This window comes from Salmo trutta, chromosome 19, assembly GCF_901001165.1.
Source record: "Salmo trutta chromosome 19, fSalTru1.1, whole genome shotgun sequence".
Taxonomy (NCBI): domain Eukaryota; kingdom Metazoa; phylum Chordata; class Actinopteri; order Salmoniformes; family Salmonidae; genus Salmo; species Salmo trutta.
In genome coordinates, this window is record NC_042975.1 from 53,464,178 (window position 1) to 53,481,935 (window position 17,758).

General features: G+C 45.6%; 1 protein-coding gene across 1 annotated transcript in view; it reads left to right on the forward strand.

Annotated features, from left to right (window-relative positions):
- vtnb (vitronectin b) overlaps positions 1-2,267 on the forward strand; it is a 52,984-nt gene extending 50,717 nt beyond the window's left edge. Inside the window, exons 6-9 of the mRNA XM_029701737.1 lie at positions 293-448; positions 616-856; positions 1,208-1,314; positions 1,896-2,267. Coding sequence (XP_029557597.1) covers positions 293-448; positions 616-856; positions 1,208-1,314; positions 1,896-2,056 — 665 coding nt within the window. The 3' untranslated portion in view covers positions 2,057-2,267. The remainder of the gene's footprint in view (positions 1-292; positions 449-615; positions 857-1,207; positions 1,315-1,895) is intronic.
- The last annotated feature ends 15,491 nt before the right edge of the window (positions 2,268-17,758 follow it).

Consider the following 17,758-nt stretch of genomic DNA (forward strand, 5'->3'; position numbering starts at 1 on the left):
TGTCATGTACCCATAATGTTACCACAACCTAAATAAATGTGTTAAACTTTTTTATGTTCTTTAAAAGTTATTTTCTTGGAATGTTCTTGTAACATCAGGTGAATGTTTTTGGCACTGTAAAAGAAACATTGTATAATGTTATATTCACAGAACTGGGAATGTTCCCGGATTTCTGGGTTGCAATTTAAGAAAATATATTTTATTTATTTATTATTTAACCTTTATTAACTAAATTAATTGAATTGCTTTAATAGACTTGAATTGATATAACCGTTATTTTCTCCCTATACAGGGGACCAGTACTACCAGTATGAGTTTAAGCACCAGCCGTCTCACGAAGAGTGTGTGCGCTTGACTAAGTCTTCCCCCTCTGTGCTCTTCACGCACTACACCAACCTGTACTGTGACGATACCTGGGAGAACCTATTCACAATGCTTTTCCAAGGCCGTAAGACCCAGCTGTGTGTGTGTGTGTGTTTGTGTGAGTGTGTGTGTGTGCGTGTCTCCGTGCGTGTCTCCGTGCGTGTGCATGCATGCTTGTCCGTGTGTGTGTGCGTCAAAGTGTCTTTAACTCTTTGCCTAACTTAAAGTAACTCCTACCATCTCTTTTCGCAGTGCAGGGCCACAAAAAGGGCCCACGGTTCATCAACAAAGACTGGGTGGGGATCAAGTCCCCCATAGACGCTGCCATGGTGGGCCGTCTTTACATCAGCCCTAAACCCACTCCCTCCCCATCCCCCACCCCCAGGAGACGAGCCAATAGGTGGAGGAAGGACAGGAGGCGGGGTCAGAGAGGCAGGGCCAGACAGAGTCGCTCAGCGTACTTTGAGGATTTCTTTTTAGATGACCACGACTGGTAGGTATAGTACTCTAGCCTAATGCAGTGCAGGCTTTTGTGCCATCCCAGCACTGATGACTGGTACTGTACTAACTCGTATCACACAGCAGGAACTGTGTCCACCTGATCTGGTGTGTTAGACCTGGGCTGGAATAAAAGCCTGCCCAACCCAGTGCTTTTTACAAAGGCTTTTGTAAGGCCAATTATCTTAATTTCTCTATATGTTATTTGATGATGTTTGGTTGTTCACACGTTAGCGAGGGGTAAAGATATGGACCTTAAGGGAGATTTTGAGCTGACGACAGTGGTTGTGTGTGTGTGTGTGTGTGTGTGTGTGTGTGTGTGTGTGTGTGTGTGTGTGTGTGGCAGGATGATAGGAGGCTTCACCTATGACTCTGACTACAGTGACTACACCCCCACACACACTACACACGACAAGACAATGCCTGTACAGAACGTCTACTTCTTCAAGAAAGGTAACAGCACACACACACACACACACACACACACACACACACACACACACACACACACACACTTCACATGCACACAGACAAACATAGGCATCCAACTCACACACACAAACGTACATACACACTCACACACCAGAACTGGGTTCAAATACATGTGTATGTGGCACGAATCAACTACCTCTATTGGAAGTATTTGAAAGTATTTTCAAATAGTTTCCTATAAATAGCCTAAAATGTGAAAGTATTTTGAAATACTTGTTTCAAATACTATTTTCAGGCAGAGTATACAGTGTGAGTATTTTGAAATACATACCAATAATGTATTTCCAAATACATTCCAGTATTCAACTATTTGTTTTTCAAAATAAAAATGTGTGAATACTTCCTTTGAAATGGATATAAAAGTAATTGAGATATTTGGACCCAGGTCTTTCTCACTCACACTCTCACACACACACACACACACACACACACACACACACACACACACACACACACACACACACACACACACACACACACACACACACACATACCCCTTCTTGTTCTGATCATCAGTTTATTTGATTGTTTTCTGCCACCAGATAAATACTACAGGGTGGATCTCCAGACCAAACACATCGACTTTGCCAGCCCTCCCTACCCACGATCCATTGCCAAGTACTGGCTGGGCTGCAAACAGGAGTCTGGCCCGGACAGAGAAGAGATAGACAGACATTACGAGCCAATGGCAGAGAAGAGATGAAAAGCCATAGACAATACAAGCTGATGATGACTTTCATTACGAAGTTACATAAGTTCAATATAGATGATCTAATCATAATGGTAGCGCACAATGAAAAACATACTATAGTAGTTATTCTTGCATTGTTTGTATTGACTAAAGATAGTCAACCTGATACATCAGTCTACACTGTATATTTAGGTTGACATGATTAAATAAAATATTCATGATATCTTTGTGTTGCCTTGTGTCCTCTCTTTTTCTAATAGATGGTTAATCAGTTTTTGGCACCCTATTTAAAAATAACTAGGTAAGTCAGTAACTTAAGAACAAATTCTTATTTACAACGATGGCCTACTCCGGCCAAACCTTAACCCGAACGACCCTGGGCCAATTGTGCGCCGCCCTATGGGACTCCGAATCTCGGCCGGTTGTGACAGAACCTGGTTTGATTCCAGGTTTGTGTAGTGACGCCTCTAGCACTGAGTTGCAGGGCCTTAGACCGCTGCCCCACTCAGGAGCCTATTCTCTATATAGTGAACTACTTTTGACCAGGGCCCAGTGGGCTCTGCTCAAAAGTAATGCACTATGTAGGGAATAGGGTGTTATTTCAGACACACTATAAGAAATTACCTCAAGTAGAGAGATTGGACTTGTTTATTTTAGGTCCCTGGTCAAAGTATCAAAGTGGCAGCACAGAACCAGTTCAGCTCTGGCTACGTTCCAATTCTCTTCAATATCGTCCTTCCTTCTTTGCCTCCTATTTCCTCATCTCCTAAATCATGTGAATGGGCTTGATTGGTGACAGCAGCATAGGAGGGAACCTAATATAGAGGTCATGTGAGAGATTGTAGATTTGCTTTATCTCAATTGTTTTCTGTTTGACCCTCTGCATTGTAAAGACATTTAAATAGGTGGTTGTGGGAAAGTACACTAAGCTGCCTATGATACCTGGAAAATACTCTGGTCTCCTTAAAGTGGAACAACGGCAAATTTAGGAAAATTGTCAAGGTACCTAAACCTGTCTGACTCAGTGTTAGACCGTCTGTCACAGTGTGCACCTCTCTCACTCAGGGAGGGCGAGGTAGAATTAGAGTGCCTTCAGAAAGTATTCATACTCCTTGACTTATTCCACATTTTGTTACAAGCCTGAATTCAAAATGGATTAAATACAGTTTTATTAAAACTTTACTTGACATCCTTCACCATGTCATAACACTGTCATGACCCACATATTTACACCTGTTGTGACATATATTGCATTATTTTATGGCTGGTTAAGACAGCTACATGTCAAAACCAACATCTACTCAAATGATTTTTTTCCCTGCCAAGAAGTACCCTTTCCTTTGAAAGTTTGTTAAATCAAATCACCTGCGCCGAATACAACAGGTGTAGACCTTACAGTGAAATGAGACCTTAACCAACAGTGCTTTTAGAAGATTTTAGAAAAAGAAGTGTTAGGTAAGTAAAAAAAATAGATAAGTAAAAAAATGTAAAAATAAAAGTAACAAATAATTAAACATTAGCGAGGCTATATACAGGGGGTACCGGTACAGAGTCAATGTGCGGGGCCACCGTTTAGTCGAAGTAATTGAGGTAATATGTACATGTAGCTAGAGTTAAAGTAACTATGCATAGATAATAAACAGAGTAGCAGCAGCGTAAAAAAGCGGTCTGGGTAGCACTTTGATTAGCTGTTCAGGAGCCTTATGGCTTGGGGGTAGAAGCTTTAAATTTAAAAAAATTAAGAAGACTTTTGGACCTAGACTTGGCGTTCCGGTACCACTTGCCGTAGCAGAAAGAACAGTCTATGACTAGCGTGGCTGGAGTCTTTTACAATTTTTAAGGCCTTCCTCTGACACTGCCTGGTATAGGAGGTCCTGGATGGCAGGAAGCTTGGCCCCAGTGATGTACTGGGCCATACGCACTATCCTCTGTGGTCGGAGGCCGAGCAGTTGCCATACCAGGCAGTGATGCAACCAGTCAGTATGCTCTCAATGGTGCAGCTGTTTGAGGATCTGAGGACCCATGCCAAATCTTTTCAGTCTCCTGAGGGGGAAAAGGTTTTGTCGTGCCCTCTTCACAACTGTCTTGGTGTGCATGGACATGATAGTTTTTTGGTGATGTGGACACCAAGGATCTTGAAGCTCTCAACCTGCTCCACTCCAGTCCTGTCGATGAGAATGGTGGCGTGCTCGGTCCTCCTATTCCTGTAGTCCACAATCATCTCCTTTTGTCTTTTTTTTAAAAATTTTAATGTATTTATTGAATAATCGAAACATACTATATACTGCAGTGAAGCCGCTCAACAACTACATCATACCAGTCATCCAACAGATGTGTCCCATTCAGAGCGACACACAGAAGCATCCAGGGTCAATGCCCTGCTCAAGGGCATGTAGACCGATCTACCACCAGGCCAAAAAACATGAACCCGAACACTCCAAGATCCCCCCCACAGCTACCCAATAGCTGACCCTCAACCATTCGAGACCCCTCCCACAGTCCCCCCACAGGAAGAGAAATAAAAAGTAAAAAATACAATAAATTAAATTCCCCACCCCCAAGAATCCCCCCCAATGCACCAACAACCAAGAGAATGAACTAAAGAGAAAAAAGGAAAAGACAGAAGAAAACAGCAAACAACAATGCAATTTGTTTTTAAATAATAATACATTTAAAACAAAGGACATCAAGGACAACTAAAATCATAACAGCAATGCCAACTGTATATGTTTGTGTGCATGTCTGGCACTATTACGTGTATGTGTGTGTTCTTGTATGTGTTTATTTGAATGAGAGTGTGTGTATATGCATGAGTAGTGTCAAACGGTGGGTGTAGCTGGTGCATGGAAGTCAGGCGCAGGAGAGCAGAGACGAGTGGACAAAGCACTTTACTGAGGCAATTACTAGAACAGACGCAACCAATTACTAGAACAGACGCAACCGCGCCACAAAAACAAATGCCCACAGAACAAGTGAGGCAGCACAAAGTACAACAACCAAGTACAAAGTACCGGCTGCTATAAAGCACAGGTACAAAACAAAACCCGGCGCAAACCAGCCGGAAGCGTGCCAACCTTGACAATAAACAACACCCCACACAGACATTGAGGGAACAGAGGGCTAAATACACATAGTAATTATGAGGAGATGTAAACCAGGTGTGCAGGAAAACAAGACAAAACAAATGGAAAATGAAAGGTGGATTGGCGATGGCTAGAAGACCGGTGACGTCGACCACCGAACGCCGCCCGAACAAGGAGAGGGACCGACTTCAGCGGAAGTCATGACAGTACACCCCCTTGACGCGCGGCTCCAGCAGCGCGCCGACACCGGCCTCGGGGACGACCCAGAGGGCGAGGTGCAGGTCAATCCGGTTGGAGACGGTGGAACTCCCGCAGCATTGAAGGGTCCAACACGTCCTCCAATGGGACCCAACATCTCTCCTCCGGACCGTACCCCTCCCAGTCCACGAGGTATTGAAGGCCCCTCGCCTGACGCCTCGAATCCAGTATGGAGCGAACAAAGTGCGCCGGGACCCCCTCGATGTCCAGAGGGGGCGGAGGAACCTCCTGCACCTCAGACTCCTGGAGCGGGCCAGCCACCACTGACCTGAGGAGAGACACATGGAACGAGGGGTTAATACGGTAATCGAGGGGGAGCTGTAACCTGTAACTCACCTCGTTCAGTCTCCTCAGGACTTTAAATGGCCCCACAAACCGTGGACCCAGCTTCCGGCAGGGCAGGCGGAGGGGCAGGTTTCAGGTCAAGAGCCAGACCCGGTCCCCCGGTGCGAACACTGGGGCCTCACTGCGGTGACGGTCTGCGCTGGGTCTCTGGCGCAGCACGGCCCGCTGGAGGTGAACATGGGCGGCGTCCCCCTCGGGGTGAAAACCCGAGGTAAGGCTGATCGAGACCCCCAGACGTTCCATGAACGCCCTCCAGACCCTCGAAGTCAACTGGGAACCCCGATCAGAGACTATATCCTCAGGCACCCCGTAGTGCCGGAAGAATTGCGTAAACAAGGCCTCCGCAGTCTGTAGGGCTGTAGGGAGACCGGGCAGAGGAAGTAGACAGCAGGACTTAGAGAAACGATCCACAACGACCAGGATCGTGGTGTTTCCCTGTGATGGGGGGAGATCGGTAAGGAAATCGATCGACAGCTGCGACCATGGCCGTTGTGGAATGGGTAAGGGGTGTAGCTTACCTCTGGGCAGGTGCCTAGGAGTCTTACACTGGGCGCACACCGAGCAGGAGGAAATATAAACCCTCACGTCATTAGCCAAAGTGGGCCACCAGTACTTCCCACTCAGACAGCGCACCGTCCGACCGATGCCTGGATGACCAGAGGAAGGTGACGTGTGGGCCCAATAGATCAGCCGGTCATTGACAGCAGACGGAACGTACAGACGCCCAGTGGGACACTGGAAGGGAGTGGGCTCTGCACGTAACGCCTGCTCAATGTCCGCATCCAGCTCCCACACTACCGGCGCCACCAGGCAGGAGGCCGGGAGTATGGGAGTGGGATCCATGCGCCGCTCCTCTGTGTCATACAGCCGGGACAGTGCGTCAGCCTTCACATTCTGGGAGCCTGGTCTTTAAGAAAGGGTGAAAACAAAACGGGTGAAAAACATGGCCCACCTTGCCTGGCTAGTATTCAGTCTCCTTGCTGCCCGGATGTACTCCAGATTGCAGTGGTCAGTCCAGATGAGAAAAGGGTGTTTAGCCCCCTCAAGCCAATGTCTCCACACCTTCAAAGTCTTGACAACAGCCAACAGCTCCCGGTCCCCCACGTCATAGTTTCGTTCCGCCGGGCTGAGCTTCCTCGAGAAGAAGGCACAGGGGCAGAGCTTCGGTGGCGTGCCCGAGCGCTGAGAGAGCACGGCTCCTATCCCAGCCTCGGACGCGTCCACCTCCACTGTGAACGCCAAAGAGGGATCCGGATGGGCCAGCACGGGAGCCGAGGTAAACAGAGCCCTCAGGTGACCAAAAGGCCTGTCCGCCTCAGCCGACCACTGCAAACGTACCGGACCCTCCTTCAGCAGTGAGGTAATGGGAGCCGCTACCTGACCAAAACCCCAGATAAACCTCCGGTAGTAATTGGCAATCCCTAGAAACCGCTGCACCTCCTTTACCGTGGTGGGAGTCGGCCAATTACGCACGGCTGAAATGTGGTCAATCTCCATCTCCACCCCTGAGGTGGAAATGCGGTACCCTAGGAAGGAGACGGACTGCTGGAAGAACAGGCTTTTCTCAGCCTTGACGTACAGGTCATACTCCAACAGTCGACCAAGCACCCTGCACACCAGGGACACATGCTCGGCGCATGCAGCGGAGTATATCAGAATGTCATCAATATACACCACTACACCCTGCCCATGCAGGTCCCTGAAAATCTCATCTACAACGGCTTGGAAGACTGATGGAGCATTCATCAACCTGTATGGCATGACGGGGTACTCATAATGCCCTGAAGTAGTACTGAACGCTTTCTTCCATTCGTCTCCCTCCCGGATACGCACCAGGTTGTAAGCACTCCTGAGATCTAGTTTGGTGAAGAAGCACGCCCCGTGCATTGACTCAATCGCTGTGGCTATAAGAGGTAACTGTACTTCACAGTGATCTGGTTTAGGGATCGATAGTCAATACACGGGCGCAGACCTCCCTCCTCCTTCTTCACAAAAAAGAAACTCGAGGAGGCGGGTGAAGTAGAGGACCGAATGTACCCCTGACGCAGGGATTCGGAGACATGTGTTTCCATAGCCGCCGTCTCCGCCTGTGACAGGGGATACACGTGACTCCTGGGAAATGCGGCGTCTACCAGGAGATTTATCGCACAATCTCCCTGTTGATGGGGTGGTAATTGAGTTGCCTTCTTTTTGGAGAAGGCGAGAGCAAAATCGGCATATTTCGGGGGAATGCGCACGGTGGAGACCTGGTCTGGACTAGTAGCACCAACGGAAACTCCTAAACACCTCCCCGAGCACTCTCGCGACCACCCCGTGAGAGTCCTCCGTTGCCATGAAACAGTGGGGTCATGACAGACTAACCAGGGTAGGCCTAGCACCACGGGAAACGCAGGAGAGTCAATGAGAAAGAGACTGATTCTCTCCTTGTGACCCCCCTGCGTCACCATGCCCAGGGGAGTGGTGGCCTCCCTAATCAACCCTGACCCTAATGGTCGACTGTCTAAGGCGTGAACTGGGAAGGGCACAGCCACTGGAACAATGGGGATCCCTAAACTATGAGCGAATGCTCTGTCTATAAAATTCCCAGCCGCGCCTGAATCGACGAGCGCCTTATGCTGGGAATGCAGGGAAAACTCAGGAAAAATGATATGCAAAAACAGGTGTGCAACAGAGGGCTCTGGGTGAGAATGGTGCCGACTCACCTGGGGTGACACTAGAGTGCTGCCTCGACCCCCAGAGGAACCAACTCGACACCGACCAGCAGTGTGACCTCTGCGGCCACAGATTGTGCACGCGAAGGCCCTTCCTCCGGCCTCCCTAAGCGCAGCACCTTCTGATTTACCATCCCAAGATACATGGTAATGGCATTACCCTTGTAGTTTCCATCCGATAGAGGTACAAATAGACATTGTGCAGCTGTATCTTGGGATGGTAAATCAGAATTTCCCAATTGATCCCTGAGATTTCTACCCCGCGAGAATACGACCATGGGAGGGTCCGAAAACACATTACCGATACTGTCATCGGATCTTTGAATGTGCCAATGTTTGAACTATTCCCTTAATTTGTTCAGAGCACTTTGAATAGCAGGTAGTAAGAACGCAAGAATGATTATTTTTGCGTGACTGTCCTTGAAAGATATCATGTCTCGATTTGTTTTGGATTTTCTCAATGGCAGTATTAATTATTAGGGCTCCCGAGTGGCGCAGCGGTCTAAGGCACCGCATGTCAGTGCAAGTGGTGTCACTGCAGTCCCTGGTTCGAATCCAGGCTGCATCACATCTGGTTGTGGTTGAGAGTCCAATAGGGTGGCGCACAATTGGCCCAGCGTCGTCTGGGGTAGGCCGTCATGGTAAATAAGAATTTGTTCTTAATTGACTTGCCAAGTTAAATAAAATAAAAACATTTTTGTACCCCCTCTCCTTTAATTTTCTTTGCGTCTCAGCCATATTTCTGTCGAAGTCTGATTGTTTTCTTTTGATTTGACAGAATTGGCTATAGGACAAACTGTTTTTCAAGGAAAGCGGGTGACAACTAACAGCCCTCAACAAACTGTTACGATCAGTAGGTTTCCTTTAAAGATCAGTGTATAGAACATTATCCTCACACAAAATCAAAAGATCAAGGAAACTGATTTGACGTGTGTCAGACTGCATAGTAAATTTCAGGTGCTCAGAACAAGAGTTAAGCATGGAAAGCCTGGAGCTGTTTTGCATCACCCCTCCATAGAACAAAAATATCATCAATGTACCGTTTCCAAATAGTAATGTTAGGCAAGAAAACATTTTTGAGAGGATGGAGAATTGACTGTTTCTCCATGTAACCCATATACAAATTAGAACAGTTAGGAGCCATAGGGGATCCCATAGCAGTACCCTTCGTCTGAATAAAGAAATAATTTAGAAACACGAAATAGTTGCGTGTGAGTACTATTTCAGCCAACGTTATAATGCATGCACTGGAAGGGTCACGTTGCAGAAGAAAATGTTTGATGGCTTCTATACCACTCTCCAGTTGAATATTTGTGTATAACGATTCAACATCAAAAGTAACTAACAAAGTATTCTCAGGGAGAGGACTCCAATGCTACCCACAGTTGTGTCAAGTTGGCTGGATGTCCTTTGGGTGGTGGACCATTCTTGATAGACACGTGAAACTGTTGAGCATAAAAAAACAGCAGCTTTGCAGTTCTTGACACAAACTGGTGCACCTGGCACCTACTACCATACCCTACCATACCCTGTTCAAAAGCACTTAAATATGTTTTGTCTTGCTGAATGGCACACATACACAATCCATGTATCAATTGTCTCAAGGTTTGTAACATCAATAAGGGATCATAGCTTTCACCAGGATTCACCTGGTCAGTCTATGTCATGGAAAGAGCAGGTGTTCTTAGTGTTTTGTATACACAGTGTATATTTCTCTCAAAACCGGAGGTCACAAATGTAGCCAAGTTCAAACGAACATGCCTCCAGTGTTTGTAGTTGCATTCCTCCTTCTCACCCTTGTATCCTGCATCCCTCCTTGGCATTCAAATAGTGAAATGTTTTTTTCAGCTACCTATCAGTTGATATTCAAATATTAATCAAATATTTCAAAGTATAGATTCACCTGGTCAGATATGTCATGGGAAGAGTAGGTGTCCTTAATGTTTTGTACACTCAGTGTATATGCCTTATCTCACAATCGATTGGGGTTCCCAAATTTAGTATGTTGTGAAAGAGACCCTGGTTTCAATGGTGACTCCCTGTTTAAATAGGTCAAATAAAAATTCTAAATGTTCGCTGTGACAGAACGTTTTCTTTCAGAGAACCTTGTGATTTAGCTCTACCTCGCTCTCCCTGAGTGAGAGAGGCGCACACTGTGACAGACGGTCTAACTGAGTCAGACAGGTTTAGGTACTTCAACAAATTTCCCATTTAAAGCTGCTGTCATAAACACATACGTCAACTGATAGTCGAAAACATTCACACATGCAGGATGAACCAACCTTCTACACAAATGTTAGATTCTCTCACTCTCTCACACGCGCGCGCACATGCGCACACACACACACTGACCTCTCCTCTCAGGGTGTGTGATGTAGGGCAGGGTGTGTGATGGTGGGCAGGGTGGTGTGGGTGGGGTTAGTGGGATCAGCCCTAACGTTTGACTTCTGGGCCTTCTGGGCTCTGGCCTCCCTTTGCTCCTGGTACCGCTCAGCATAACCCTTACACACTGCCTGGCATCTGGTTACACACACACACACACACACACACACACACACACACACACACACACACACACACACACACACACACACACACACACACACACACACTATTAACAAACACACATATGCATGTTAACACTACCGCTCATCGTAGCTCTTACACTCCACTTGACATCTGATACACACACACACACACACACACACACACAGAGAGAGAGACATTAATTAACACACACTAACACATTTCTTATTGGTTACTCACGTCTTCCTGCGAGGTAGAGGTGCTCCAGGGGCAGGACCTATGTGCTGTGGCCCAGTCTGGGTGCTCTCTGCTGGGTCTCGGCCGACTTGCTGTGGGGGTCCATCCTGGATAGGGGGCAGCACTACCTGAGGAGGGAAGAGGGGCAGGTGTGTTACAGAGAGGACAAGTTAAAGGGTGTGAGTGTGTATGGGAGCCTGTGTGCATGTTTGCTATGCCATACTGTAAAGAGCATTGTTCTCACCTGAATTCTCATTGGTGGATGTGGACCAGTCATTTCCTGGTAAGGTGTAGCCTTGTAAACATCCTCCTCTGTTATTCCATATCCCTGCCTCTGCCCCTGGCCACATTGTTGGCCCTGGGATAACATAACAAGCAGTTGCTTGTCATATAAAACCTTTCACATATATGTACTAATCAGAGCTGTCCCATTGCTTTTATAGAGATCTCACTGTACAATATTTACAAGGATTCAGCTCCCCACATTTAAAGCGAGCATGTAGTTTGGCGGTTTCTAAACTCACTTTGAGGCCACTCTCAGAGGAGCAGCCACAGCAGTACAGGACAGGGTGCCAGGGGTAACCCATCGTTGGGTCCTACAGTAAACAAACAATAGGTAAGGTTTCCTACCTACACACACAGACCTTAGTTTATCCTTTACAGGATATTCTTGCTTTAGTCTAATAGTGTGAGATTTCTTGTACTTATAGAGAGTTATAAAAGACAAGTCGGGGTGTTTGTAACCATGTCGTTGGTGTACATACAGTAAATTATGAAGGGCATTAGAGATTAGAGGGTAATGAAGTGTTTACTCTACTCACAGGCATGTTGTTGTATCTGCAGGGACAGGGTACAGGGTGGTGGTAGGCCCCACCCCAGGCACCATGCATGGACAGACCAGAGTTACTACTGCTGTTAGTGTGGGGAGAGCTAGAGATCACCCTGCCATGGAGGAGAAGAAGAAGCCGGAAAACCATTGTTCTGAAGTGATGTTTGTTCTACGTTGTTGTATCTTTATGAAGGTACACTTTTAGTGCTACAGTATCTAGAACCTGAAAGGGCTCTTCGGCTGTTACCATAGGAGAACCCTTTGAATAATAATTTGGGTTCCAAGTAGAACCATTTTGAGTTCCATGTAGAACCCTTAGCACAGACTGTTCTACATCGAACCAAAAAGGGTTCTACCAGGAACCAAAAAGAGTTATCCTATGGGGACAGCCGAAGAACCCTTTTGGAACCCTTTTTCAAAGAGTGAAAGTAGCCTACCTCTCCAGATCTTCTAGTTTTCTCAGCAGGCGGTTGTTCTCATTGAAAAGATGTGCTCTCTGCTGATTAAAACTCTCCTGGCTGTCCAACAGAGCCAGCTTATCTCGCCTAAAGAGGCACACAACACACTCACCCCCTAACTCCGTGTAGCATGTCGTTGTGTGTTCTAGATTCACTCTGGCTTGTCAATTTGTGTTTTGTGTTCTAGACTCACCGTAGCTTGTCATTCTGTGTTCTAGATGGGTTCTAGACTGTTGCCATAGTAACATGTTCTAGACTAACTGTAGCTTGTGGCTCTGTTATAAACTCACTATAGCTTGTTGTTCTATGTTCTAAATTCACTGTTGCTTGACATTCTATTTTCTGTGTTCTAGATGCACTGTAGCTGTCGTTCTACACTGAGTGTACAAAACATTAAGAACACCTGTTCTTTCCATGACATACAGTGCATTCGGAAAGTATTCAGACCCCTTGACTTTTTCCACATTTTGCTACGTTACAGCCTTATTCTACAATGGATTAAATAAAAAAATGTTCCTCAACCATATACACACACACACAATACCCCATAATGACAAAGTGTAAACATGTTTTTGGAAATGTCTGAAAATGTATTAAAAATAAAAAACAGATGCCTTATTTACATAGGTATTCAGTCCCTTTGCTATGAGACTCGAAATTGAGCTCAGGTGCAACCTGTTTCACTTGATCATCCTTGAGATGTTTCTACAGCTTGATTGGAGTCCAGCTGTGGTAAATGCAATTGATTAGACTTGATTTGGTAAGGCACACACCCGTCTATGCAAGGTCCCACAGTTGACAGTGTATGTCAGAGCAAAAACCAAGCCATGAGGTCGAAGGAATTGTACGTAGAACTCCGAGACAGGATTGTGGAAGAAGTTTGGAACCACCAAGACTCTTCCTAGAGCTGGCCTCCTGGCCAACTGAGCAATCGGGGGAGAAGGGCCTTGGTCAGGGAGGTTGACCAAGAACCTGATAGTCAATCTCACAGAGCTCCAGAGTTCCTTTGTGGAGATGGGAGAACCTTCCAGGCCTTTATGTTAGAGTGACCAGGCGGAAGCCACTCAGTTAAAGGCACATGACAGCCCGCTTGGAGGCACCTAAGGGACTCTCAGACCATGAAAACAAGATTCTCTGGTCTGATGAAACCAAGACTGAAGTCTTTGGCCTGAATGCCAAGCATCACGTCTGGAGGAAGCCTGGCACCATCACTACGGTGAAGCATGGTGGTGGCAGCATCATGCTGTGGGGATGTTTTTCAGCAGCAGGGACTGGGAGACTTGTCAGGATCGAGGCAAAGATTAATGGGTGGGGGGGTGTAACTCAGTATTAACTTCCGGACTTGTCTCAGTGCTGTTGTGCTGTTTGTTGCTGCTTTGCTATCTGCCAAACTTTTCAGTTTTTACTTTTAAAACATTTATCAACGTCTTAGTATTTTCCTCACTCAACTTTTTTCATTCAACTTTTTCAGCCCGGATGCTTTATCTGGACATGGTTCTACAGGACCTCCACCAGCCAAAGCTAAGTAGTAACATTAACACTATGCCATCTAATTGCAGTCGCTTTATTCATAATATACAGGAGAACTATCGCCTTATGATGAGAATAGCCATGTTGCAAGCACAGCTTCAGATGCAATTGTTAGGCAGGAAAGGATGAAACAGTGTCTGTGCCACCAGTAAGTACAGATAGTAGTATAAATCCCCCGCACAGTTCCCTGTAGCCTGACAATTTTCTAATGGCTTCTGGAAAGAAATGATGTCGGGAAACTCAACCGGTGTTGCTCATTCAGCCGACAGAAACTTTCAACCAGTTTTCCCCATTAAGCAACGAGTCGGAGCCAGAGGCCGAGCCTTTCTCAGGTCTCTCCTCCACCCGTTAAGGGGTCTGAGCTGCCGAAGCCTCCCACTATTAGCTCTGACAAATTAAAAACCCTAGTCATTGGCGACTCCATTACTGACAATATTAGACAAAAAAATAATCATCCATACACTGTTTACCAGGGGGCAGGACTGCCGACGTAAAGGCTAATCTGAAGATGGTGCTGACTAAGGCTAAAACTGGCGAGTGCAGAGAGTATAGGGATATTGTTATCCACGTTGGCACCAACGATGTTGGGATGAAACAGTCAGAGGTCACCAAGCGCAGCATAGCTTCAGTGTGTAAATCAGCTAGAAAGATGTGTCGGCATCGAGTAATGTGATGAGCTCTACAGCAGTCTCACAACTCAATTGCTGGTTGAAAACTGTTTTCTGCCCCTCCCAAAAGATAGAATTTGTAGATAATTGGCCCTCTTTCTGGGACTCACCCACAAACATGACCAAGCCTAGCCCAGGGACGGACTCCATCCTAGCTGGAGTGATGCTCTCATCTTATCTATGAACATAGACAGGGCTCTAACTCCTCTACCTCCACAATGAGATAGGGTGCAGGCCAGGCAGCAGACTGTTAGCTTAGTGGAGTCTGCCACTAGTACAGTCAGTGTAGTCAGTTCAGCTATCTCCAGTGTCTGTGCCTCGATCTATGTTGAGCAAAACAAAACATGGCAGTGCTCACCTTAGCAATCTCACAGGAATGAAGACCTCCTCCATTCCTGTCATTATTGAAAGATCTCAAATTAGGATTACTTAATGTTAGATCCTTCCCTTCCAAGGCAGTCATAGTCAATGAACTAATCACAGATCATAATCTTGATATATTATTGGCCTGACTGAAACATGTCAAGACTGATGAATTTGCTGTGTTAAATGAGGCCTCTCCTCCTGGTGGCACTAGCGACCATATCCCCCACGCATTCTGCAAAGGAGGAGGTGATGTTAACATTTATGACAAAAAAAATCAATTTACAAAAAATAAATAAGACTGCGTTTTTGTCTTTTGAGCTACTAGTCATGAAATCTATGCAGCCTAATCAATCACTTTTTATAGCTACTGTTTACAGGCCTCCTGGGCCGTATACAGCGTTCCTCACTGAGTTCCCTGAATTCCTGTCGGACCTTGTAGCCATGGCAGATAATATTCACATTTTTGGTTACTTTAATATTCACACAGAAAAGTCCACAGACCCACTCCAAAAGGCTTTTGGAGCCATCATGGACTCAGTGGGTTTTGTCCAACATGTCTCTCGACCTACTCATTGCCACAGTCATACCCTCGATCTAGTTTTGTTCCATGGAATGAAGATTGTGGATCTAAATGTTTTTCCTCATAATCCTGGACTATCAGACCACCATTTGATTACGTTTGCAATGGCAACAAATAATCTGCTCAGACCCCAACCAAGGATCATCAAAAGCCGCGCTATAACTGATCAAACAACCCAAAGATTCCTAGATGCCCTTCCAGACTCCCTCCACCTACCCAAGGATGTCGGAATACAAAAATCGGTTAACCACCTTAATTTAACCTTGCGTAATACCTAAGATGCAGTCGCACCCCTAAAAACTGAACATTTGTCACAAGAAATTTGCTCCCATACAGAATATACCCGAGCCCTGAAGAAACCTTCAGAAATTTTGAACGTAAATTTCCGACTAGCTTGGAAAGACACTATCGTAAACTGTCTGGCTCACTTCTCTCCACTGGGATTCTCTGCCTCTCACCCTATTCAAATCAAATGTTATTTGTCACATGCGCTGAATACAACAGGTGTAACAGCTGTCGTACTGTAGAGATGACCAAAATGCAGCGGGGAAATGTGCACTCATCTTCTTTATTATAATCGGACAAGAAGGAGAACCAAAATAAACACGTACACAAAGAAAACACAACGACTATTCACAGGCTTGTCAGGCACAAGGCTATACACAGAACAATCTCCCACAAAGCACTCAACAAACACATACTTATATATAGGACTCTCAATCAGAGGCAACTAGAAAACACCTGCCTCCAATTGAGAGTCCAACCCCAATTAACAAAACATAGAAATACAAATGACTAGACAGAACATAGAAAAACACTAACATAGAACAGTGCCCAAAACCCCCCGGAATACATAAATCAAATACCCTAAACAAACCACCACCCCGAACCACATAAAACAAATACCCTCTGCCATGTCCTGACCAAACTACAATAACAAATAACCCCTATTACTGGTCAGGACGTGACAACAGGTGTAGACCTTACAGTGAAATGCTTACTCACACGCCCTTAACCAACAATGCAGTTAAGAAAAATAAGTGTTAATTAAGTAAAAAAAGATAAGTAAAAAATTGAAAATAAAAGTAACAAATATTTAAACAGCAGCAGTAAAATAATAATATCGAGGCTATATACAGGGGGTACCGATACAGAGTAAATGTGCTGGGGCACCAGTTAGTCAAGGTAATTGTGGTAATATATACATGTAGGCAGAGTTAAAGTGACTACGCATAGATAATAAACAGAGTAGTAGCAGCGTAAAAGAGGTGGGGGGGAGCAATGCAAATAGTCTGGTTAGCCCTTTGATTAGCTTATGGCTTGGGGGTAGAAGCTGTTAACCTCTTGGCGTTCCCCTAGGATAGGGGGCGCTACAGCGATTTTTGAAAAAAAATCGTGCCCATTTTAAACGGCCTCCTACTCAAACTCAGAAGCTAGGATATGCATATAATTAATACTTGTGGATAGAAAACACCCTAAAGTTTCTAAAACTGTTTGAATGGTGTCTGTGAGTATAACAGAACTCATATGGCAGTCAAAACCCCGAGACAGATCGAAACAGGAAGTGGAATTCTGAATTGCGAACTCAACTTCATCACGTTGCCTATTAATCACACCGTGAGCTATGGTTGATTGAGCACTTCCTCTTGCTTCCACTAGATGTCCCCAGTCTTTACAAAGTGATTTGAGTCTCCTACTGTGAAAACTGACACAATGACACGCTGTGGAACGTGGTCACACGGAGAGGGCCATCACCATTATGACGCCGGCGCCCCTGGTTACCCTCCCCTTTCGAAACACAATGCAATCGTCCCCCTCGAATCTTATTGGAGCTCTCGTTGAAAAAGGCGCTACAGATTTATGTTATACAACGTTTGACATGTTTGAACGAACCTAAATAAGAAAAAAAATGCATTTTGTTGAAAGAGCAACCCTGCGCACGTCGGAACTTTTGGTTCAGCCTTCAGAACGCGCTAACAACAACAAGCTAATGGAACATAAAGGATGAACTTTTTCGAACGAAAATACATTTGTTGTGGACCTGGGATTCCTGGAAGTGCCTAAGGATGAAGATAATCAAAGGTAAGGGATTATTGACAATAGTATACAAGACTAGATTTGAT